Source organism: Kogia breviceps, chromosome 12 (assembly GCF_026419965.1).
Source record: "Kogia breviceps isolate mKogBre1 chromosome 12, mKogBre1 haplotype 1, whole genome shotgun sequence".
Taxonomy (NCBI): domain Eukaryota; kingdom Metazoa; phylum Chordata; class Mammalia; order Artiodactyla; family Physeteridae; genus Kogia; species Kogia breviceps.
This window is the reverse complement of record NC_081321.1, coordinates 41,804,618-41,829,412: the sequence shown is the minus strand read 5'-3', so window position 1 is coordinate 41,829,412 and position 24,795 is coordinate 41,804,618. Positions and strand designations below refer to the sequence as shown.

At 49.3% G+C, this 24,795-nt stretch overlaps 2 protein-coding genes across 7 annotated transcripts in view; one reads left to right on the top strand and one right to left on the bottom strand.

Annotated features, from left to right (window-relative positions):
* Positions 1-2,234: 2,234 nt before the first annotated feature.
* On the bottom strand, positions 2,235-6,691 carry KRT18 (keratin 18). 3 transcript variants are annotated; one of them, XM_067009355.1, is made up of 9 exons: positions 6,588-6,682; positions 6,354-6,415; positions 5,441-6,272; positions 4,570-4,652; positions 4,129-4,285; positions 3,409-3,573; positions 3,179-3,304; positions 2,774-2,997; positions 2,235-2,431 (listed from the first exon to the last, which is right to left on the bottom strand). In XM_067009355.1, exons 3-9 carry the CDS (start codon positions 5,852-5,854, stop codon positions 2,311-2,313), a joined length of 1,290 nt encoding a protein of 429 aa, XP_066865456.1. In that variant the 5' UTR covers positions 5,855-6,272; positions 6,354-6,415; positions 6,588-6,682; the 3' UTR covers positions 2,235-2,310. The 3 variants fall into 3 exon arrangements, with proteins under 3 accessions (XP_066865456.1, XP_058938124.1, XP_066865455.1); XM_059082141.2 differs by having other exon boundaries at positions 5,441-6,394; positions 6,588-6,691; XM_067009354.1 differs by having other exon boundaries at positions 5,441-6,415.
* Positions 6,692-8,717: 2,026 nt separating this feature from the next.
* Positions 8,718-24,795, top strand: part of KRT8 (keratin 8) — a 34,696-nt gene continuing 18,618 nt past the window's right edge. The window contains exon 1 of one of the 4 annotated variants that reach the window (XM_067009353.1): positions 8,718-9,006. The gene's annotated coding sequence lies outside the window, so the exon portion shown is untranslated. Of the gene's footprint in view, positions 9,009-24,795 lie in introns of all 4 variants that reach the window. The other 3 variants (XM_067009351.1, XM_067009349.1, XM_067009350.1) reach the window with 3 other exon arrangements.

The window sequence follows — 24,795 nt, the reverse complement described above, 5'->3', positions numbered from 1 at the left end:
TTATTTTTGGCTGCATTGGGTCTTCATTGCTGTGTGTGGGCCTTCTCTAGTTGTGGCGAGTGATCAGGGGCTCACTTCATTGCGGTGCACGGGCTTATTGCAGTGACTTCTCTTGTTGTGGAGCAAGGGCCCCAGACACACAGGTCTGAGGCTCACAGGTTCTAGAGCGCAGGCTAAGTAGTTTTGGCCCACAAGCTTAGTTGCTCTGTGGCATGTGGGATCTTCCTGGACCAGGGCTCAAATCCAAGTCTCCTGGGTTGGCAGGCGGATTCTTAACCACTATGGCACCAGAGAAGCCGATATATCTTGTATGATGTTTCTCAAACTAGATGGATGACAAATTACTAAGGCAAGGGTCAGGAAAGACCTAGATATCATTTCTCAAATTGGTCTGTGGAGCATGATTGGACATTACACAGATCAAGGTTCTGATTTTTAGAAAGAATTTGTAGAGTGTAGTAGTTATTCTTTATTGCAGATTAAGAGCAGATTTATGTGATATAAACATTCAACTGGACAATGGGTAGGGAAAAATTAATTGAAATTGGCACCAAAACAGGGGAGGTGACAGAATGCATAATCACTACAATTCTGCATTTCCCCCCCTCAATATTGGGCTAACAATTTTCTTACAGTAAATGGAATATGCATATGGATTCCAAATGAAGGTAGAAGAAATTCCAAATTCACTCATCTGGGTAAAAAAAAATAGTAGGTCTACATATTTTGATTCAGAAAGGTGTCCAAATTATACTGTGAAATGAAGAAAGCAGAGTTTAAGAAATCAAGATGAAGAACAGTATAAGCCTACATACCTAAAATAAAATGTTTGTATATGTCTAGTTTAGGAAATTATTTTACAGTGGTTACCTCTGGGGAGTGGAATGGGGCATATTTAATTTTCTTTCCTTCTTTCCTTTTGGATTTTGTGCTTGTTTTTTACACTTTTTAATTTAAAAACAAATTAGCATTCCAATCAAAGCATACTAGTTTTAGACATCCTTTGTTTTCACTACTAGATGACACACTTCCAATCAGAAGCACAGAACTGTGCCACTGGAGATGATCATACTAAGTGAAGTAAGTCAGAAAGAGAAAGACAAATACCATATGAAATCACTTATATGTGGAATCTAAAATATGGCACAGATGAATCTATCTACAAAAAAGAAACAGACTCACAGACACAGAGAACAGACTTGCCAAGGCGGGGGTTGGGGGGTGGCAGGTGAGAGATGGATTGGGAGTGTGGGATTAGCAGATGTAAACTATTATATACAGGATGGGTAAACAACAAGGTCCTACTGTATAGCACAGGGAACTATATTCAATATCCTGGGATAAACCATAATGGAAAAGAATATAAAAAAATGTCTATATGATGTAAAAAGAAGAAAAGGGATAATACCTACTCCATTAGGAAGATCATGAGCATTACATGAAATAACCTGGCAAAGGACCAACCAAGCAAGAAGCAAACTTTCAGTGCATAGTAGCAATTAACAGGATAATAATTATTATTTACAAGAAAACCACTTACATACACACACACACACACACACACACACACACACACGCACAGAACTGGAAGTGTTCATTATTACCCAAGTGGATGGTTACTTAAGGGCACCACTTACTTAGATGGGAACCACTGGTGTAGACCAGTCCTTCACCTGCCATGATTGCATTTACTCCAATTCTAGACAGACCTGTAGTACTCTAAAAATCATATCCCATTCTCAATTAAGTGAATGAGCAGAGCATAGGGGACCATTGATTTGGGGCCGAGTGTGGGAAGGGTGTGTGGAGAGAAGCACTGGGCCGTGGGTCATGGATGCAGGGTGGCAGGGATGGGGAGGGCCAGTTGTACTCTGGTCTCGCCTCTTCCCCTTTCCTTTGCCCTCTCTCCTAGGCTCCACTTCCTCCTCAGGCTCAGATTTCTACTAAGGAGCACATGTCAGGTGGGGGCTTTATGATCAGTTCTCTTTAAGGTTAAGATTCACAATTCTATTGTAATTTTCCCCACTGCCATTGGCCCATCCCATCTAGTGGCTCCCTTCTTTTTCTCTGAGAAGGTGTTTCCAAGAACCCAGACCCTTCCTCTGCCCACTCCCCACCCTGTATGAAACCTCTGGGCTCAGAGGTGATTTTTGCCTGATCAGAGAGATAGGACTATGGAGTCAGGGCATTCGTACGCTCGCAGTATGAAATCAGCCACGGAAGACACAAAGTGATATGCAGTAATGTCTCAATTTTTATTGGCCTCCTGCTCCCCAGGGCGGAACAGCCTGAGGGAGCTGTTCTGCTAACTCAATGCCTCAGAACTTTGGTGTCTGAGGTCTCAGACACCACTTTGCCATCCATGAGCCTGAGGGTGGTGGTCTTCTGGATGGTTTGCATGGAGTTGCTGCTGTCCACGGCGTCACCAAGACTGTAACAGAAGACAAAGCCCCAGTTATAAACCGCACCGCAGAGAAAAGAGAAACAAAGAAAGTGGAGAAAAGAAGTCTCCCGATCCCTGCCTGCACGTCCAAGTTCCCCTTCACTGCTTCCTCTATAAGAGGAAAACTGAAGGCCAAATTCCACCTGTGCTCCAAGAATGGCTAGGAGCAATATTTAGTCTATTCTCTTCTCGGGGCACGCACAGAGCACCAGCCCAGTGCTCAGTGGGTACCAATGAACAGGCATATGGGGGGCTTACCAAAGCTCAGGCTTTGGGGAGAAGTGGTAGCTTGACCCCAGCTTATACATGTAGGAGGAGAGCCCCACTCACTTGAAGTCCTCCCCATCTTCCAGCAGGCGGCGGTAGGTGTTGATCTCAGCCTCCAGCTTGACCTTGATGTTCAGCAGGGCCTCGTACTCCTGGGTCTGGCGTTGCCCCTCTGCCCGGGTCTGGGCCAGCTCCAACTCCAGGTGCAGGAGGGCCCTTTTGAGCTGCTCCATCTGCATGGCATAGCGGGCCTCCACTTCCCTCAGGCTGTTCTCCAAGCTGGCCTTCTGCAGGGGCACAGGGAGAGGGTCGGGTGAGACAGGGTGGAGGGAGAGTCTCTGCAGCTTTCAGCCCTCTCTGAAACTCGAAGTGCCTACTGTTGGCCAGGTACTAGGGTAGTGAGTAGGAGCAGTGGGAAATACAGCGAGAAACAACTCTTTCTGAGCGAAAGGCACTGAGGGCTCTCACCAGATTTCTCATGGAGTCCAGGTCGATCTCCAGGGACTGGACGGTGCGTCTCAGCTCCGTGAGTGTCATCTCAGCAGCTCCTATCTCAGCGGTCTGCGAGGTGACCACTGTGGTGCTCTCCTCAATCTGCGGGGGGGATATGGTCCTCAGGTCCCTCCTCTGTTGGCCTCCCTCCCGCACCCTCGTGCCTCTTGTGCTTAGCCTGGCATCCATCCCTCTCCCTCGTGTACCTGCTGGGACCAGTACTTGTCCAGCTCCTCTCGGTTCTTCTGAGCCAGCTCGTCATACTGGGCCCGGATGTCTGCCATGATCTTGCTGAGGTCCTGAGCTTTGGGGGCATCCAACTCCACGGTCAACCCAGAGTTGGCAATCTGGTTTTGTAGACCCTTTACTTCCTAAAGGAGAAAGGGACAAAAGTGAGGAGGTGCTCAGGGTCAGAGCTCCAGGAAGCCTCTTCATCTGTGACTGCTGCCTCTTCCAGGAGGCCTACAGGATCAGTTGGAGAACAGAACAGGGGAATCTCTTGACTTTGCTCTCTGGGCATTGCCAGTTCTGGGCCTTCTACTCCAGATGGGTAAAATGCCAGCTGTCAACGCCATGCTTGTCACTCACACGTGGTGGTTTCTCTCTCCTCCCTTCACCCTGTCCCTCCATCTACAAATCTGTGCCTTGTACCTTCCTCCCTCACCTCCTCCATCAGGTCTCACTTCTACTGCTAGCTGTTTCCACAGTGGTCCTCATCTCATCCTCTCACCCATGTCCTTTTGACCTCATCACACTCTAATTCAGGTGACCCACCGAGCGTGGCAACAGTCTGATGAAGAAGCACTCAGGCTGGTAGTTCTAAACTCCCCTGCCAGGCGTCTTGCAGGTGGCCTGCTCCATCTAGTTCCCAGCCCAGACTCATCTTGGTCCCTTGGTTCCTGGCTTGGCCAAGGTCCCCTGCTTGCCTCCTCGTGGTTCTTCTTCATGAACAGCAGCTCCTCCTTGAGAGTCTCGATCTCAGTCTCCAGCTGCAGCCGGCTGACATTGGTGTCATCAATGACCTTGCGAAGCCCGTGGATGTCACTCTCCACAGACTGGCGCATGGCCAGCTCTGTCTCATACCTGTGGGAGTGGAGGTGATTGGAAGGGCCCCGTCTCTGATCCTGAATCTTCTCAACCCACACCACCTACTAAGAGCAGCCCCATGCCCACTGCAAACCAGCCACGTGATTCAGGAATCAGGCAGTAATCCTCTGAGCACCGTTCCTGGCGCCTGGGGGACAGTGTTCTTACACTGGGTTACATGAAGAATAAATCGATGGAGCCTTACTCTCATCCACCCAGCTCTACCCACAGCTGAACAAGATCCCCCTAACGGACCCCAGCTTCCTAGCCCCCAGCCTTACTTGACTCTGAAGTCATCAGCAGCAAGACGGGCATTATCAATCTGCAGAACGATGCGGGCATTGTCCACAGAACTTGCAAAAATCTGGGGGGATTGTAGAGAGAGGTTGCTCCATGAATGGGAAGTCAGTGATGGGGTGGGCTGAGTGTGTGGAGGGTGCTATGTGTCTCAGTGAAAAATCCTTCCCAGTCCCTGGAATAACCAGAGGCTTTCCTTGTATACCTATCCCCTTCTACCCGTGTCCCCTCATACTGTTCCCTCCTTTCCTGGAGTCTCAAATCCCAGCGTTCCCAGTCTCCTGCAGCCCTTCCTTCTAGGCCTCTGCTGGCTGGCCAGCCCAGAAGTGAGCAGTTACTAAAACGTCCTCTCTCTGGTCCCCTCCCAGCATTTTCCCTAGTGCACCTTCTCAGCATCCCCCTGCCCCACCGGTAGGCCTCCTGTTTACTCCCAGATGACTCAGCCTTAGCCACATCCGCTTAACCCCTCCAATTGTCCCCTCTCCACCAGAAGCCAGAGTGTCTGGGCCCTCTTTATGGGCCTTGTTTCACCTCCCTCTATGCTCTATGCTGTCGACTCCTCTGCGAAGCTCCCCCCTCCTCTTCCCACTCTGTCCTGGGGAAGGGCCCTCCTGTGCCCATTCACCACCCTTGGGGTCCTTGTGACCAGGGGCGATGTCTACGGAAATTCGGGGCATTCCTAACCCTCTGCGGGTGGAGTTGGGGGCGGGGCGGGAGATAGACAGGGGGAAGGAGTGCATGCAACCCACCCTACTAAAATTCCTATCCTTGGCGGAGGGGGAGGAAGAGGGGAGTGGAAAACTGGAGGGTCAAACGTGGCTGGGAGTTGGGACTGCTCCCTCCATGCCCCCTTACCTGAGCCCTCAGGTCCTCGATGGTCTTCAAGTAGTGCCCCCAGTCTCTGACCTGGGGTCCCTTCTTCTCCAGGTGTTCCCGGATTTTGCTCTCCAGTCTCCTATTATCAGCCTCCAGGCTCCTCACCCTCTCCAGGTAGGAGGCCAGGCGGTCATTCAGGTCTTGCATGGTCTCCTTCTCGCCCTGGATGCCCCCTACACCCACCAGACCCCCGGCCATCCCGGCGCCCAGGTTCCCGGACCCCCAGCCGCCCCGGACGCTGGTGGAGCGGGACACGGAGATCCGGGAGCCGGAGCCCCCAGCGCCTGCATAGACGCTGGCAGCGCTGCTGGCCGGTCGGACCCGGTGGCCAGGTGGCTGCACGGAGCCCACGGACCGGTAGCTGGATAAGGTGGAGTGGGCGCTGAAGCTCATGTTTGTTCCGCGAGGGAAGAGCGAGGCCAGGACTCAGGTGCTGGACTGTGGAATGTGTGAGGTCCACAACTCAAGTTATAACTCTCAGGGAGGGGGTGGGTGGGAACCCGCCTCCCGCCCGGTGGGAACCCGCCCCCCGACAGGCCCCGCCTCCGCCACCAGAGTCGCCGCGGAAGCGCGGAAGCCTGCGCCACAGGTGGACCGCGGGAACTCCGCGCCTCCGGTTCCTGACCCTCCCCAGCCTTTCCCCGCCCCCTCAGCACCGCCCTGCCAAGGTCACCCTCCAGCGCCCAGGGTGGCGGTGAGTGGGGCCGGGACAGTCGTGGGCAGCAGGTGAAGTTGGCTCTGGCAGCTGGGACTTCAGGGCAGGAAATGACGTCATGGTACCCTCCGTCCCCCAGGTAGGAGAGGTACAGGCCTGGTTGAGAATTTGGGGGATGAGTGTTGGAGTCGGGTGTGAGTCTCCGTCGTTGTCCTCAGCTGCAGCCCAAGTTCCCACCTGCAGGGGGCATCTTGGGGAATCCCGGAGCCCTAGGAGTCCTGGGGAAGAAAAGTTGGGGGCTGGAGAAGAGGAAGAGAAAAGCGATTCTGAGCCTCAATTGTGCTGGTTTACACTAGACCCCCCCACACACTTGGTTCCCAATCGTGCCCTCCTGCACTTGTTCCCTAGCACACGCTCAGCCCCTATCCTATCCACGTGTATTGTCAATTACCCACAGACCCGCTTACTCACCAATTGTGTTCACTCTGAACCTTCCCAACCCCTCCCCATCCCTCAGCCCACTGCCACGGAGGCCTGGCCTTCCCAGAGCACTTTGTGGTTTGAACAGGAGTCCTCACTTCTACACACCTGCGTATCAGCCTTACTCACACCCTTGGGTAAACAAATATTTCTGAGCACTTACAGTTCGACAAATATTTGTTGGGCACCTACTGTGCATCAGGCCCTGTTCTAGTTGCTGGGAGACCAGCAGTGGAAAGAGACCAATAATCCCTCATGGAGACTGTCATGTGTCCCATTTGTTATGGGGCCTGAGAGGGTAGACACGCACACCTCCAAACATTCTGGCTGAGACTCAGCACTGGTGGCCAGCCCTTTCTCCCTCCTTACTAGGACTTTTCTGCAGGCCCCATCCTTCCCCTACCTCTCCTCCAAAGGCTCTCTGGATCCCAAGCCTGTCCCCAGGGGGCTGCCCCCTCCAGGAAGCTTATGTCAGGATATGGGTGAGAAGGATGGATGTAGGGAAGTTCCCCCTGCTCCCTTCACCCCTGAAGCTGGAAGGTGACCCCCTGCTGAATGAGCTGGAGGAATCCTGAGGTACTGGGCCTTCAAGTCTGTTGCCACCAGCAGCTCAGTTGTCTGGCAGGGCCTGGCTTTACACACCTGTCTGTGCTCTTTGCTCTGGGGAGGACCTATCGATTCTTATCGAGCTGCCAGCTGAACTGAAGAGGTGAAGGCAGATGGGAGAGGAGGAATGGGAAGAGGAGGGGCCCTAGGAGTAACTAGGTCAATGGACCAGACAGAGGGGAGGCACTGCTCAGATGAGGGGCTTGGCCCTGGATCATCCCACGCCTGGCACCTTCTGGTGGGGAAAGCCCCTCAGCACCCAAAGGGAGCTGGCTAGGAGCAGGACAGGGTGGGAGCTGGCCAGGGGAGGGTCAGGGCCTGCTGAAGGTCAAAAGGCAAATGGGATGCAAATTAGCATACAAATGAATGCCCACTAGTTTTGCATGGAAGATTTCTGGGAGCTTAGAAGTGCCAGCCAGTCAAAGGGGTTTCTCCTGCTTTCACCTTCACATTCCGCCATGAAGTTCCAGAATTGTCATGTTGTGCCGAATTGCACAATAAGGTGTAGAGGTTACATATGTGATGTGTTGCCTTTGCTGTTTTTGCTAAGCTTGAAGTCAGCCGATTTGGGGACTTTGCCAGCTTCGTGACCTGAGGGAAATCACTTAACTCTGCACTTCAGTTTCTTCACTGGTAAAAGGAGAAGAAAGCCTGTCCAGTCTATCTCCTTGGGTGGTAATGGATATAAATGTTAATTATTACTCACTTATTCACTAAACAAATGCTAATTACTTACTGGGGAGTAAATCTCCAAGAGGGCAGCTGTGAGGGGGTCAGTGTAATTGTAAAGATGTCCCCATGATATAAGGACTCTTTCTAAGTCGCTTAACACCCCTGGGGGACTTTGAATTCCAACAGGGATCAGGCCCAGATCTAAAGATTCTTATCTAAACTCCTTTCCAGGTCTTTCTCTGACTCCTGCCCCACTCCAACTGCTTGGGACATTGTGGGGCCTGGGGAAGGAGGCACTGTCTGGGGGCTGGAGGAGGAGAGCTGCCAGCCAGGTCTTATCTCCCATAGCTGATGTTAGTGGCACATTCCTGACCTCTTGCAGCATCGGGGCAAATACGACCTCAGGTTTCCAGCACCAGCCTGCCCTTTTCCACCACATGCAGATTCCTCTGTGGTTCAGGGCCTTTTCACTCTTCCGAGAGCCCCTGGGAGAGCTGGGGAGGGGGTGTGAGGGGGGAGTTTCGGGCCCCCAGGTTCCCAGCACTGGGGCTCTGGGGTGGTGGTGGGATGGGTGATGGTGAGGCCGGTCCCTGGAGTAGGAGGAGCAGGAAGGGTCCCGGTGAGAGGCCGGAACAAAGACAGATGAGCAGGCGAGTCGAGTAAAGGAGCTCAGCAGAGGGGGGTCCTGAAGGAGGGGAAATGGTCCCCCACCCCCATCCTGCCCTGTGTTCCGGTGTCCTGCTGAGGGGGAGCTGGGAACCTGAGAGACAGGTTTAACTACTGAGTAAACTCCGAGATGACCCCGATAAGAGGGGGCGGGTCAGCTCTTTCCTCCCCCTCCCTACACTCTCCCTTGGAGAGCTGGAGCCACAGCCCTGGGAGAACTAGATAGTGGGGAGATTAAGGGATTGGGGGATCATGGGGGCCTGGAGCCCTTTAGGCTTTGCTTTATCATTTAGTCTGTAAATTTTGTACCCAACCCCGAGGAGCGGGTTGTTTAGAATAGTAACTGAAGTATGATGGTTGGCGTCTATAGACCAGACAGCAGGGGGCGGGGGGCGGGAGTCGGATTCTCATCACCGTCTCCAAGGATTGAAGGACTGAGAACGACTCCAGAAAGGACCTTCCAAAGGTGTGAGTGTCTTGGGGGCAGTCAGAGGTCTTTTTGGTGGGGACAGTAGGGGGCAGCAAGGAGGTGAGAGGTTGGCCTGGGAGGCTCCCCTCAGCTCCTCTCAGTGAAGGGCCCAGCGTGCCAGTGGGCCTCCCACAGGAGGACCCTAAGGGCTACTGAATTAGGGGCAGAGCCTCCAAGGAAGAGAACACACAGAGGGAGGAACGGGGCGAGACCCGAGGGAAAGGAGTCTGGGGCTGCGTGGGCATTCCTCTTGCTCAGCCCTGAGTCTGGCATGTAGCGGGAGCTCCATAAGTGATTTTGATTTAAACAATTAATGAAAAGGGGGGCCGAGGGGTGTGGTTAGGTAGGCTGTGGAGGCAGGTGGGATGTTGGGGGTGGCAGCTGGGTTGGGAGCAAGGCCCAGTCTGACTCCTTCAAGACTTTTGGGAATGTCTCTGGAAGTGTCCCTGCCCCATTTGGAAACCCTGGACCTGCCTGTCCAGTGTAGACTGAGGGAAGGGTTCTGAGGGTTCGGGCCAGGCCTTTTCCCCCACAGTTGGGAAGGTCAAGGAATGCTCTGGTACTCTTATATCATTGCTTCAGCTGGGTTTGTATCCTGGGTTATTTTCCAGGGATAAAGGAAGGAAAGATCATGAGGAGCATGTAGCTGCCCAGGAATCTCCAGCGATAAAGCTCAGAGAGGATTCCAGGAAATCTGGCCCTTCCAGAGTCCCCTCAGCTCCCTGGGGACCCCTGCAGTCTCCTCTGGCAAAGCCAGCTCTCACCCACCAGGGGTGGCCTCTCCTATTCTCATGACCCCTTCCCCTTCCCCCTTCTGACCCTGGTGCTCCTGGTCCCTCCTCTGGTACAACCCCGGTACCTCAATGCCACCCCCCAGCCCATCACCTCTTTCCAATCTGCCAAGAGGTGTGTGGTGCACAGGGATGAGTGTGGCACGTGGTGTCCAAAGACCTGGGTTCAAGGTCCCACTGCTGGCTGGGTGATCTTGGGCAAATTTACTTGCCTTGGTCTCCTCAGCTGTAGAATAAGGATAATAGTTATATCTACTCCGAGAGCTTTCATGAGAATCAAATGAGACAATATGCCTGGAAGGGCTTTGACAGCTGAAGAAATCAGTTCATTTCCTCTCTTGTCTGGTTTGCCCCCATCTACTCTTTTTCTTCCCAGATCCCTTATTTTGCTCTCACTACCCTCTAGCCTTCTGCCCCCTCCTCATCACTATTTCTTTACTTTCAATTTGGGCACGGGGAAGGGGCAGCTAAAACTGAGTCTATGGAAAAGGGGGTGAAATGGAAAAGTAGAGTGGCTGAAAAGCCATCTCAAAATCATCCTATTGGGCTTCCCTGGTGGCGCAGTGGTTGAGAGTCCGCCTGCCGATGCAGGGGACACGGGTTCATGCCCCGGTCCGGGAGGATCCCACATGCCGCAGAGCGGCTGGGCCTGTGAGCCGTGGCCGCTGAGCCTGCGCGTCCGGCGCCTGTGCTCCGCAACGGAGAGGCCACAACAGTGAGAGGCCCGCATACCGCAAAAAAAAAAAAAAATCATCCTATCAATGGTCACATCTCTACCAGTCTCTCTCCTTTTGGCTTTGAACTAGGCAGATCTACTAGCAATGTCTAGGGAGACTGTCCTGTGAGCAGCTAGACAGGCAAGGCTACAGCTTGAGAGGAGTATGAGGCATGGGGTATGGAATGCAGCTTGTGGAGCCAAGGCTAGCCTCGGGGCCTTTGCAAAAACTGGACAAAGTCAGCCTCCTCCTTGTCTCCTTGGCCTGATGCCCTTGTGCACTGACCGACCTGCACAGGCAGATGTGGTAGCCCTGTCTGGAGCCATCCCCCTAGAGGATCTGGGGGAAACCCTGGTGTGGATGAGATGGCCTAAGGAAAAAGATCAGACAAAAAAAGTGGGTAGAATCTGCATAGAGGGACTCAAGGCAAGAAGAGGAGGAAGAGACAGAGGGAAAAGAGAGGAGAAAGGAGAGGAGGTCCAGACTCCTGCCAGCTCCCAAAAGAGACCAGGAGAGAGGGCTGTCATGAAAGCCAAGGAAAAGAAGTTTCAAGGAGGGGCAGATACACACAGAGATCAAAGAGGCTGAGGACAAGCAGAGCACTTCCAGTAAAGTGATGGAGACCAAAGCCAGATGCTGAAAGGCCAAGGGGTAAGTGGTTAGTGCTAAGTGGAAGCAGGATGTAAACTTTTCTTTTACGAAGTTTGGGGGAATGCCTTTGCAGTCCAGTGGTTAGGACCCTGCGCTCTCACTGCCGAGGGTCCGGGTTCAGTCCTTGCTAAGATCCCACAAGCCGTGTGTTGTGGCCAAAAAAAAAAAAAAAAAAAAGTTAAAAAAAAAAAGTTTAGGGAATTTCCTGGTGGTCCAGTGGTTAGGACTCCATGCTTCCACTGCTGGGAGCATGGGTTCGATCCCCGGTTGGGGAGCTAACATCCTGAAAGCCGCATGGCACAGCAAAAAAAAAAAAAAAAAAAAAAAAATTAAAAATTAAAAAAAAAGGTTTGTCAGGGAAGGAAAGGAGAAAATGGGGTAATACCCTGTTGTAGGTAGCAAGGTTGATGGAAGGTGACCTCAGGATGGTACTGTTTAGCCAGGCTGATCAGTGATTAAACAAACAATGACAATGGAGTGAGGTTGGTGCTGGGCCAGGGCAAGTCCAGGGCACAGTGGAAGCCCATAGCAGCAACTGCTAACCCAGCCTAAGAGCCTAGGGGAAGTGACATTTCAGTGGAAACCTGAAGAGGGCTAGTACTAGTAGGAGGCAGACCTGGGATCTGTCATACGTAACCTCTACATGCTTCTGCCTCTCTACCAATGGGAAGAGCAGGACAGAGGCAGAAGAGCCTGTGGCATGCGTGATGAAATAACATGGTCTACCCATGGTGCATGAGGCTCTGTGAATGGTTCTGAGGTCCCAGTGAAGGTCACACATGGCTCCATGATGAGACCAGCTACATAAAAATCTGTATCCTGGGGGAATCTCTTGCTGAGAGTTAAGCGGGAGGGAGTGGTGGAAACTCAGAAGCAAAGGAATCTAGATTTACAACATTGTTGAAATAGATTCTTGGGGTGGGTTGAGTGGGAAAGCAAAGACAACCAGAAGACCTCAGAGGAAAAGGAGTTCAGGGCTTGGGAGCTGACATGATGGATGGCAGGTGCAGTCTAGAAAACAAGGGAGCACGAGATGTGGCATGTCAGAGAGGGGATTGTCGGAGTTTGGGGTCAGAGCAGATGATATCATTTAAGGGTGGCTGAAAATCCTGGAGTTAAGGATCTTAAGGAAAAGAAAGGATAGGAAAAGAGCATAGATTTTGGAGTCAGGCAGATCTGAGTTTGTGTTCTAGCTCTGTTGTTTGCCTGCTGAGTGACCTCGTTCAAGTTGGGTGCCCAAGTTACTAAGCTTCTCTGAGCTACAGTTTCCTCATCTGTTGTTGCGGGAATTAAATGTGCATGATAGGGCCTGGAGCATAGCAGGTGCTCCCCTGCCTTCTTCTGCTGCAATCATCATCAGCATGGAGGTTCAAGTCTCTCAGTTTGGTTCAGTTCTACAGTGAGCTGGGGATACAGAGATAAATACAAATAAACAATAATAATCAAGGAGATGATTATTAGAGGGGACAGATAACTGGACCAAAAAAATACAGTGTGGTAGGTGCTATGAAAAGTTCTAAAGTAGTATCAGAGGAGGGAATAATTCATCCATTCATTAACAATTTGTAAGGCAGCTGCTATGTGCCAGCCATGTTCTGGGCTCTGGGGATACAGCAAAGAAAAGCCAGATAAGGTTGTTGTTCTTGCGGAACTCACATTTTAGGTGGAAGGGTTGGGATTGTGAAGAACCTCAAGAAGGAGGGAATGCTCTGGCAGAGCTTCAAAAAAATGAACAAGAACTTGTTAGAGAGACAAGGGGGTCAAGGAGAAGTCTTTACAGATAGAACGGTGTTGTGATCTGTTACAGTATCCAACAGAGTCCCCTCCTCTGAGTTTCAGATATGTATCTCCTGCCCGTCACTGGATATTGTCCTCAGTTGGAGCTTTCAAAGAAATCTTTTTTTTTTTTGCGTTACGCGGGCCTCTCACTGTTGTGGCCTCTCCCGTTGCGGAGCACAGGCTCCAGACGCACAGGCTCAGTGGCCATGGCTCACGGGCCCAGCCGCTCCGCGGCATGTGGGATCTTCCCAGACCAGGGCACGAACCCGTGTCCCCTGCATCGGCAGGCAGACTCTCAACCACTACGCCACCAGGGAAGCCCAAGAAGTCTTTTTTTATTAAAATATTTTTTTTGGCTGCGCTGTGCAGCTTGCGGGATCTTAGTTCCCAGACCAAGGGTTGAACCTGTACCCTTGGTGGTGAAAGAGTGGTCTCCTAACCACTGGACTGCTGGGGAATTCCCAAAGAAATCAAGCTTATTAGATGTAAGGCTGGATCTTCCTGCATTTTTTTTTCTTTTAAAAAATTCAGATTTATTGAGATACAATTTGCATAGAGAAATGTTCACTCTTTTCAGGGATACGGTTCAATGAGTTTGGACAGAAGGATACAGTTGTAGACCTGCCACCATAAATCAAGATATAAAATATTTAATCACCTCAGAAAGTCCTATTGCATTCCTTCATAGTAAATCTCCCTCACCCACCCCCAGCTCTGGCGACCAACAATTTGCCCCAATGATTTTTCCTTTTTCAGAATGCCACATAAGTTGAATCATAGAGTATGTAATCTTTTGTCTCTGACTTCTTTCACTTAGCATAATGCTTTTGTGTTTCACCCATGTTATTGCATGTATCAGCAGTTTGTTCCTCTTTATTGCTGTGTAGTATTCTACTGTATGGCTGTACCACAATTAGTTTATTCATTCACCAGTATGTGGATATTTGAGTTGTTTCCAGTTTTTAGTAATTATGAATAAAGGTGTTATAAATATTTGTGCACAATTCTTTGTGTGGACATAAGTTTTCATTTCTCTTGGATAAAATAGCTAGGAATGGGATGGTGTGTTGTATGATAAGTATATGTTTAACTTTATAAGAAACTGCCAAAGTATTTTTTTCAATTGAAGTTTAGTTAATTTATAATATTGTGTTCAAACTGTTTTTTAAAGTAACTGTACCATTTTGCATTCCCACCAGTAATGTATGAGGGTTCCAATTTCTCTGCACCCTCACCAGCACTTTCTATTGTTTTTCTTTTTTAAAATTATAGCTTTACTGGTGGGTGCATAGTAATATCTCATTTTTTTTTTTTGCGGTATGCGGGCCTCTCACTGTTGTGGCCTCTCCCGTTGTGGAGCACAGGCTCCGGACGCGCAGGCCCAGCGGCCATGGCTCACGGGCTCAGTTGCTCCGCAGCATGTGGGATCTTCCCGGACCAGGGCACGAACCCGTGTCTCCTGCATCGGCAGGCGGATTCTCAACCACTGCGCCACCAGGGAAGCCCTCATTGTGGTTTTAATTTGTATTTTCGTGATGACTAATGATGTTGAGCATCTTTTTTATGTGCTTTTGTTGCCATCTGTATCTCTTCTTTGATGAAGTGTCAGTGCAAATCTTTTGCCCATTAAAAAATATTGGATTGTCCATAAAAAAATGAAAAGGCAACCTACAGAATGGGAGAAAACATTTGCAAATGATAAGACAGACAAGGGCTTAATCTCCAAAATATACAAACAGCTCAAAAAAAAAAAAAAAAAAACCCAATCAAAAAATGGACAGAAGACCTTAATAGACATTTCTCCAAAGAAGACATACAGATAGCCAGTAGGCATATGAAAAGATGCTCAACATCACTAATTATTAGAGAAATGCAAATCAAAACTACAATGAGGTACCACCTCACACTGGTCAGAATGGCCATCATTAAAAAGTCTACAAATAACAAATGCTGGAGAGGGTGTGGAGAAAAGGGAACCCTCCTGCACTGTTGATGGGAATGTAAGTTGGTGCAGCCACAATGGAAAACAGTGTGGAGGTTCCTCAGAAAACTAAAAATAGAACTACCATATGATCCAGCAATCCCACTCCTGGGCATATAACCAGACAAAACTGTAATTCAAAAAGACATGCACCCCTATGTTCATAGCAGCACTGTTCACAATAGCCAAAACATGGAAACAACCTAAACGTCCATCAACAGATGAATGGATAAAGATGTGGTACATATGCACATGGAATACTACTCAGCCATAAAAAAGAACGAAATAATGCCATTTGCAGCAACATGGATGAAACTAGAGGTTATCATACTGAGTGAAGTAAGTCAGAAAGAGAAAGACAAATACTGTATGATATCACTTATACGTGGAATCTAAAATATGGCAAAATGAACCTATTTACAAAACAGAAACAGGCTCACAGACATAGAGAACAGACTTGTGGTTGCCAGGGGGGTAGGGGCTGGAGGAGGGAAGGACTGAGTGTCGGATTAGCAGATATAAACTATTACATATAGGATGGACAAACAAGGTCCTACTGTATAGCACAGGGAATTATTTTCAATCTCCTGTGATAAACCATGATGGAAAAGGATATATAAAAAAAGAATGTCTCTATTGAGTCGCTTTGCTGTATAGCAGAGACTGGCACAACATTGTAAATACACTATACTTCAATAAAAAAAAATTAAATTTAAAAAATATTGGGTTGTCTTTTTTATTATTTATTTTTGAGAGTTTTAAAAAATATATCTAAAGTTTTTCATACTATTTGTGATTTACAACTATTTTCTTCCAGTCTGTAGCTGTCTTTCCATTTTCTTAATGTTGTCTCTTGTGGAGAAGCTATTGATTTTGAAGAAGTCCATTTTATCAAGTTTTTACTTTAAGGATCATGCCCTGGTGCTGTATTTGAGAAATCTTTGCTTATGTGAAAGTCACAAAGATTTTTTTCTGTTTTCTTCTAGAAGATTTATGGTTTTAAATGTTTTTTTTTTTTTTTTTTTTTTTTTGGTATGCGGGCCTCTCACTGTTGTGGCCTCTCCCGTTGCGGGGCACAGGCTCCGGATGCGCAGGCTCAGTGGCCATGGCTCACGGGCCCAGCCGCTCCGCGGCATGTGGGATCTTCCCGGACCGGGGCACGAACCCGTATCCCCTGCATCGGCAGGCGGATTCTCAACCACTGCGCCACCAGGGAAGCCCAAGATTTATGGTTTTAGATTTGGGTTTTTAAAAAAAATTTGTTAATCATTTATTTATCCTGAGAAACGATTCCTTAGCCCAGATATTAGTAGTTCATAGTTCAGGAACACAGGTAAGTGACAAATTTCCATGGAACTCAACCCAAAGAAATTCTTTATATTCCAAAATCACTTTGCACTCTGAAAGATACCAGCCTTCCTCATCTGTGCAAAATCTTTTATGGAATCATAGTTTCTGTAGAAATTTGCCTATGCCTTCTTTCTTGGTTCAGCCACAGCAAACTTATAGAAAGCTGCAACTCCCAAGGAGACAACGAGTGCTCCAACAATATGAAATTGCAGACGCTTGGCCAGAAGGCCATGCATCTGAGGTTTTTTTTTTTTTTTTTTTTGGCTGCAATTGGGTCTTCTTTGCTGCATGTGGGCTCTCTATAGTTGTGGCGAGTAGGGGCTACTCTTTGTTCTGGTGCGTGGGCTTCTCATTGCGGTGGCTTCTCTTGTTGTGGAGCACAGCCTCTAGGCATGTGGGCTTCAGCAGTTGCGGAACGTGGGCTCAGTAGTTGTGGCTCGCGGGCTGTAGAGTGCAGCTCAGTAGTTGTGGCGCACGGGCTTAGTTGCTCCGTGGCATGTGGGATCTTCCCGGACCCGGGCTCGTGTCCCCTGCATTGGCAGGCGGATTCTTAACCACTGTGCCACCAGGGAAGTCCCACATCTGAGGTTTTGTCAAAGAACTGGAAGCCATGGTAGTTTTTTTCCTTGACAGCAGACTATTTCAAGGTTGCGCAATCAAGAACTAACACTCGGGTGGGACCGCAGCAGGTCCCGCAGGGCCCACTTTGTGACCTGGGCCTGAAGGCCACAGCTCATGGGCCGGTCTCCTGACTTTCAGTGAGCGCGGCCCGGGCAGGGGCCTATGGTTTTAGACTTTACATTTTGGCCTAAGATTCATTTGAGTTAATGTGTTTGGCAAATATTTTCTCCCAATCTGTGGCTTATTTTTGTATTTTCTTTCTTTTTTTTATAAATTTCTTTTTTGGCTGCGTTGGGTTTTCTTTGCTGGGTGCGGGCTTTCTCTAGTTGTGGCGAGTGGGTGCTACTCTTCTTTGTGGTATGTGGGCGTCTCATTGCGTTGGCTGCTCTTGTTGAGGAGCATGGGTTCTAGGCGTGCGGGCTTCAGTAGTTGTGGGTCTTGGGCTCTAGAGCGCAGGCTCAGTAATTGTGGCACACGGGCTTAGGTGCTCCATGGCATGTGGGATTTTCGTGGACCAGGGCTTGAATCTGTGTCCCCTGCATTGGCAGGCACAGGATTCCCTGTGCCACCAGGGAAGTCCCTACTTTTGTATTTTCTTAACAGTGTCATTAGAATAGATGACAGGGCTTCCCTGGTGGCGCAGTGGTTGAGAGTCTGCCTGCCGATGCAGGGAACACGGGTTTGTGCCCTGGTCCGGGAAGATCCCACATGCCGCGGAGCGGCTGGGCCTGTGAGCCATGGCCGCTGAGCCTGTGCATCCGGAGCCTGTGCCCCGCAACGAGAGAGGCCACAACAGTGAGAGGCCCGTGTACCGCAAGAAAAAAAAAAAAAGAAAGAAAGAAAAGAATAGATGAAATTTTAAATTTTGGTAAAATTCCATTGTCAAATTTTTCTTTAATGGTTTATGTGTGTGTGTGTGTGTGTGTGTGTGTGTGTGTGTGTGTGTGTGTTCTAAGAAATCTTTACCTAACCTAAGATCACTACGTTTTTTTTCTTATGTTTTCTTCTAGAAGTTGTTTATTTTTAGGTTTTTTGTTTTGAGTTGATTCTTGTCTATGAAATGAAGTATGAGTTGAGGTTAATTTTTTTTTTTTTTTTTTTTTTTGCATACGGATGTCCAATTGTTCCAGCACTATTTGTTGAAAAGACTATCTTTTCTGCAATGATTTACCTTGGTACCATTGTGTGAGTCTATTTCTGGGCTTTTATGTTCCACTGATGTATATTTCTATCCTTATGTTAATACCCCACTGTCTTGATTACTATAGCTTTATGGTAAGTCTTGAAACCAGGTAGTGTGAGTTCTCCAACTTTCTTCTTCTTTTTCAAAATTGTTGTGGCTAGTCTAGGCCCTTTGTTTTTTTTAAATAAATTTTTAGAATCAGTTTGTCAATCTCTAAATAAAAGCTTACTGGAATTTTGATTGGGACTGCATTAAATCCATGAACTTTGTATATCTCACCATTCTAGATCTTCTTTAATTTCTTTCATTAATGTTTTGTGGTTTTCAGCACACAAATCTTGCACATGTTTTGTTTGATTGGAAGGTATTTTATGTTTTAAGTCTGATTGTTAATGATATTGTGTTTTCAATTGCAATATCCATGTGCTTTACACATATCATATTATTTAGGCTCATAACAACCATGTGAGGCAGGTTATAGTACCATCCCCGGGACTTCAGGTGACTCCTAGTTTTCTTGCTTTGGAGGCAGTGAGGCTGTCCACCAGATAAGGATTATGAGAGGAAGAAAGGCCAGGAGGGTGGTGTTAGACAAGGACTTCAGTTTGGAACCTACTGACTTTGTGACTTGGGTGAGACATCCAGGTGGCAATTGGAAACATGGGTCTGAAACTCTCCTGAGAGTTGGGAGATGTGGGTCCAGGAGCCATCATCCCTGGGAGTGGATGGGATTGTTCAGAAGAGGTTGAGGCACCATCCCAGGGATACTAACTTTCAAGGCCGAGGCTCTTAATCTGGCCTCTGTGATGGTTTCCTGAGTCCATGAATCCCTTGAGGCATATGAGAGATGCTGGCAATCTGTGATTGTGCCTTAGAGTCTCAAAAGTGTACATGGCCCACCAAAAAGATTAAGGGCTATGGATACAAGTGGTGGGTAGATAAAGAGGATTCAGGAATGAGTCAGTAGCGTCCAGTCCAATATTGCAGGGAGGTCAGATAAGAGAAAGCTTGAAAAGGTCTACCAAATTCGGCTCTTAGTTGATCACGGGTGGTTTTAAATTTCCGTGGCTGGTGGCTGAGGTGGGAGTAGGTAGGATGAGGTGAAAAATGAGAACGAACATGGCCTCTTTTTTTGGGAAGAGGAGAGAGAGGGGTCAAGGGTCAAGGATAATTTCCCTCCCTCCTTCCCTCTCTTCCTCCCTTCCTCCTTTCCCTCCTTTCTTCCTTGCTTTTTTTAAAGTAGAAAAGCCCTTGAGCAGGGATACAGGTAGAGGGGAAAAGTCCCTCCAGGGATGGGACTGGGGGGAGCAGGACCAGAGAGAGATGGTCCTTGATGCAACAAGGTTCTGAGGGGATAGAGTTCAGAGTGCAGGTGGCGGGCCTGGCTCTGAGCACAGTGAGGGACACCTCCATCTCCAAGAGGGAGGAAAGGGTGGGGATGGATACAGACAACGGGTGAGGGGGGCATTGTTAAGGATGCTGGTGGCAGCCCTGAGGGCCCCTTTGGGTACCAAGAGTTTACGATGCTGGTGACTAGCAGAGGGGAAAGAGTGATGGTGCATCTGGTCTCACACTAGCTGAAGAGATACTGTCTTTTCCTTAGCCTGGACACCCTCCTCCTTTTGTTTGGCCTCGTCCTCCTCCAGGAAGCCTTCTTTGGCTGATAACTCCATTCTGCCCCTTCCCAGCAGCTGCCTCAGCTCCCCGTCCCCTCTTTTGTCTCAGCACAGAGGCCAAGAGCTCCCCTTGGTTCAGTGTCTGCCTGTCTGTCTGTCTCTGGTCTCCAGAGAGAAGGCTCAAGGAGGGAGGTGAGGAGGGGATGGGAGCACTTGTGTATCTGTAAAATGGGTGGCTGCTTCCTCAGGACTGTCCCTCCCCAGCTCTCAGGACAGGCTGTGCCCACAAGGGGGTGTTGAGCCCGAGAAGGCCTGCCTCGCATGATCTGGGGCAACAGGCCAATTAGCAGTCTGGCAGCAGGGCCCTCACCTTTGCTCCCTGCTCAGATGGCCCTGGCCTCCGTTGCCATGGTTGCCCCTTAGTTTGGGGTAAACAGAGCTCTCCCTCTCCCAGTCCAGACACCTAAGTGTCTCTCTGGGGAGGGTTTGGAATTTCCAGAATCCAGGTATCCCTCACCCTGCTTCCCTGAAGGCACAAGGATGGTGAGTCACAGCATTTAGGCCCCTTTCCACCCCCTCACTGCCCTCTGGCTGGCCCTGAGGCTCCCTTCTGCTCCACCTGTGTCCTGTGAGAACTGGAGAGGGCTGGGACTCACTATCAAGCTGGGTGGTGGATATAGGGAAGAGCCTTCCTGTCTTCCTTTGGGCTGTTTCTCCTGGGGCCTAGATCCAATCCCTGGAATCAGTGAGAATGATTACAGCTTCTTCCCTCCTTTCTCCTGGATCCTTAGGGCCTAGGGTGAGAGTGAGAAGATAGAAAAAACAAATGTGGAGGAGAAGAATATGGATCAGAGTGGAGAAGACGATTCATTTGGATAGAAGTGAATCTTAGAACCATTCATTCATTCATTCATTCATTCTGTGAATCAAACGAATTCCCGTGCTGGGTGCTGAGGAAAACAGAAACATGTAAGACACAACCCTGCTTTTTTTTTTTTTTTTTTTTTTTTTTGTGGTACATGGGCCTCTCACTGTTGTGGCCTCTCCCGTTGCAGAGCACAGGCTCCGGACACGCAGGCCCAGCGGCCATGGCTCACGGGCCCAGCCGCTCCGCGGCATGTGGGATCTTCCCGAACCGCAGCACGAACCCGCGTCCCCTGCATCGGCAGGCGGACTCTCAACCACTGCGCCACCAGGGAAGCCCCACAACCCTCATTTTGAGGAGGTGCCTTGGTGCTGGTGTGAGGGCCCTGGATTTGGAATCTGGGGACCCTGGTATGAGCCCCGACTACCACTTGATGGACAAGTCACTTCTCTAAGCCTTGGGTTCCTCATCTGTAAATAAGGATAATGATACTTAACTCCCAAGGTTATTGTGCAGATCAAATGAGATGAATATGGACCACTGCCTCATTTGCCGGTGTTCAACGCCTGTTGGATGCCTGTGGCTCAGGTTTGCAGTCAGGGAGGAGTGCTTAGACAAGTATGACCCAGCCCAGGGTGTAACGAGGCCAGTTCTTGGGGTGTCTGTGGGAGAGGCCACTTCTGACAGTGGTGACCACAGCAGGGAGGTGCCTGCTGGGTGGTTTTCATTCAGTAAATGTTTGCAGAGTGCACACGGTGCGCTGCAAGGGTAAGGGTTCAGTAGGTGCAGGTTCCAGGGAAGGCTGTAGGCAGGATGGGCAGAGCCCCGGGGCTGGGGCACGGAGGCAGCTAGTGCCAGGCAGGAAAGGCTCAGCTCAATCATCGATGAGGAGCTAGCTTGACCTTTACTCTGAAGGCAAAGGGAATTTCTGAGCTGGGGAGTGACAGGATCCAAGTGGTGTTTATAGAAGATCAGTCTGCCTGGGCCCTGGGAGAAAACACCTTGGAGCAAAGTAAAGTGAGTCCGTTGTGGAGGTAAAGGGGGGGCTGGGCCAGAGGGAGAGAGCTTACGTGTCTAGGAGCCTCAGGCGGGCAGTGAGGTCACCTCCCCTGCAACTCTGCAGGGAGAGGGGCATTCACAGCAGCACATCTCTTTCTCTGGGGGCCCTTCTCACCTGCCTGCGAGAAGGAGGGAGGGAACATTGCAGGGAGGTGGAGAATTTCTTGGGAACGCTGCCTCCCTTCTGCCTCCTCCCTCCACGGGACCCAGGGCCTGGCTCAGAGGTGGGAGGGGGAGAGGGGGACAGGGCTGGAACTAGGATCGGGGTCCCTTCTGGGTCCTGCTCCTGTCCTCTAAGAGATAGGGTGAGTCAACTGTGGTTTTTAAAGCTGGAGAAGTAGTTCATGGTGGCAGAGAGATTGAAAACCCACAGGCCACAAGAACTTCACTGTCTTGAACCCCAGAGAGCTACCTGGAATACAGTGCTGTCCAGCCCCCCGGACATAACTTTCTTGGGAGGGAAATTTCTGGCTGGGGAGCTGGTTGATAGGAATCGAGGCCCTCAGCCTTTGGTGGCACCAGTGATCCTGGCTCCCCTTAGCTCCCACCTCATTTCCGGATGGACCACCCACGCTGGGGTGACTCAGGTATGCGCCTCAGACCTGAAATCCTCCCAACCCCCCCAGGCTGACTCAGCCTGAGCTCATGGGAATGGTGAGATAGTTCTGTTTATGGCTCAGGATCTGTGAGATGGTGGGCTATGCAGACATACCTCCAATTTCATTCCTCCTGGGCCTGACCCTGCCTTACACAGTCTTTTCCAGGAATTTCAGGCGTCTGAGCACCATTTATTTTCAGAAACCTGCTTCTTGGCACCTCCTCCCCCGGAGGGGGTCTCCTCTCATCCAGGCCTTGCCTTGCTCTTGTCCCCCTGAGGCCTGCTGCTCCCACTCTCCTCTGGGCCTTGGCTTCTGGGCTGGCCTGCCCCACTCGAAGTCCAAGTGAAAAGAGACCCAGCACAACTCCTTTTGCAAAGGAGCATCTCTCCTTCCCTTTTCCCTGATTTCTACTACTACTCCTTGCATTAGCCGGTCCTTCCTTCAGTCTAGCCTTTTCTCCCTTTCAATTCTTAAATTAAACTTCCACTTAATTTAATACTTATTTTCATTTTATATCCAGGTCACATTTTCTACATTAAAATAAACCATATAACAACTATAAATGGAATATAACCTTTAAAAATCGTGACTCACTATATTGTACACCTGTAACATATGATATTGTACAGCAACTATACTTCAATTAAAAAAGACTGTGGATATTGACAAAAACTTTGGATTTTGGGAAAAAAAAAATATATATTCATGCTGACTTCCCCCACCCCCTACACCCTCAGAGAAAAAAGTGAACTTTACACACCTTGAAAGATGGGATGGACAGAGAAAGATGGAATTGCACCCAAGTAACAAAGAACACAAAGAGACCCAACAGTAGACATGTCAGAAGCTCACAGGTGACAGCTCAGGGCTTGCAGCAGGAAGGAGGAGGCATGGAAAGGCTAAAGTTTTGAAATGCTCTTGCTGGTGCCACATTGAAAGGGAGAAAAGGCTAGACTGAAGGGAGGACTGGCTAATCCAAGGAACAGAATAATAGGAGTAGAGATGAGTGAAGAGGGAAGGGGGGATGCTCCTTTGAAAGGAAAGCATTCCTTAAAGGAGCTGATGCTGTTTTGTTCATGGGTTGGTATCCAGTGAGGTAGACTCTGGAGAGCAGGTGAGGGTGGACTTATCGTAGGAGCCCTTTAATGGAGGAGAGGGAGGTAAAAGACAGGGGGAAGGGTGAATTCTTGGAGAAGAGTATCTTTTTCACCCATCACAGCAATAGTCCTATAGGGGACTGCACAGGGGCAAAGAAAATCTCTTGCAAATATTATCATCATATAATTGATTTTATAGAGGAGAGAACAAAAGCTGAGCACTCAAATCAGTGTGATTTCAAGCTTAATGCTTTCCCCAAGACAATGCAATCACTTTGGGAATTTCAAAGTTCTAAAAACTGAATGAATTTAAATGTCATTGATAATAAAATGTAATTTCAAGGAATTCTAGAAATAAATGGGACTGTTCCTTCACTGTACAGATGAGACAGCTGTAGCTCTGAGAGGGGAAGTGACCTGTCCAAGGTCACACAGCAATTTAGAGACTGATTTGAGACGAGAGCACAGGTTATTTGATTCCCCAATTTATGTTTTCCTGCTGGTCCATATTGTTCCAAGAATTGCTGAAAACAATTCTCAAAATGAAAATGAATTCTCACGACAAAACCTAGAGCGCTTTGGAGGTGGTGATAGGAATTTGCAGAAGTGAAAGGGCTTGAGGATGTGTCAACTCACAGGATTGTGGGAAGAATGGGGAGCCAGGAAGTCAGCTGGCTAGCGAGCCAGCTTTCAGCTGTCCTGGGATTCTTAGGCCTCCCCACATCAGCAGGGCAACTTCTGCAGGCCTTCTGGAAGTCATCTTCCTTTATCAGAGGTGCTGGCTGATGTGAGTCAAAGCTTTCATGCTGGCCTGGAGAACTTGCCTTCCTATCTCCAGCGTCTTTCAGTCTGTGTCTGGTTAGACTCAGGACTGGGAAGCCCAGTGGGACTGGGAAACCTAACTGGGTTTTGGAGCTTGAAGAGTTGGGTTGAATTCTGTTCCTGACACTTAGGTGCTGTGTGACCTTACAAAATGGGTCGAAAGTTTCTAAACTTCCGTACCCTAATGTGTAAATAAGACTAACTGTACTTTCCTCATAGGTTTAATTGTGAGGATTAAATGGGGTTATAAAAGGTCTATGGGGGCTTCTCTGGTGGCACAGTGGTTAAGAATCCACCTGCCAATGCAGGAGACACGGATTCGAGCCCTGGTCCAGGAAGATCTCACATGCCGCAGAGCAACTAAGCCCGTGTGCCTCAACTACTGAGCCTGTGCTCTAGAGCCCGCAAGTCACAACTACTGAAGCCTGCGTGCCTAGAGCTGGTGCTCCGCAACAAGAGAAGGCACCGCAATGATAAGCCCACGCAACACAATGAAGAGTAGCCCCCGCTCACCGCAACTAGAGAAAGCCCACGCGCAGCAACAAAGACCCAACACAGCCAAAAATAAATAAATAAATAAATTTATTAAGAAAAAAAGTCTGTGATGCAGGGAGTGCCTGGCATTACGGTACTACCCTGAAGGGATACAGAGAGAG

What these genes read in the sequence shown, in the direction of transcription:
- KRT18 (XM_059082141.2), bottom strand. Translation starts at nt 5,854, where the DNA reads ATGAGCTTCAGCGCCCACTCCACCTTATCCAGCTACCGGTCCGTGGGC. An exon ending in ACAAGTACTGGTCCCAGCAG is followed by an intron (nt 3,305 to 3,408) that starts GTACACGAGGGA and finishes TCCCCCCCGCAG; the next exon opens with ATTGAGGAGAGCACCACAGT. An exon ending in GAAGATGGGGAGGACTTCAA is followed by an intron (nt 2,432 to 2,773) that starts GTGAGTGGGGCT and finishes CTTCTGTTACAG; the next exon opens with TCTTGGTGACGCCGTGGACA.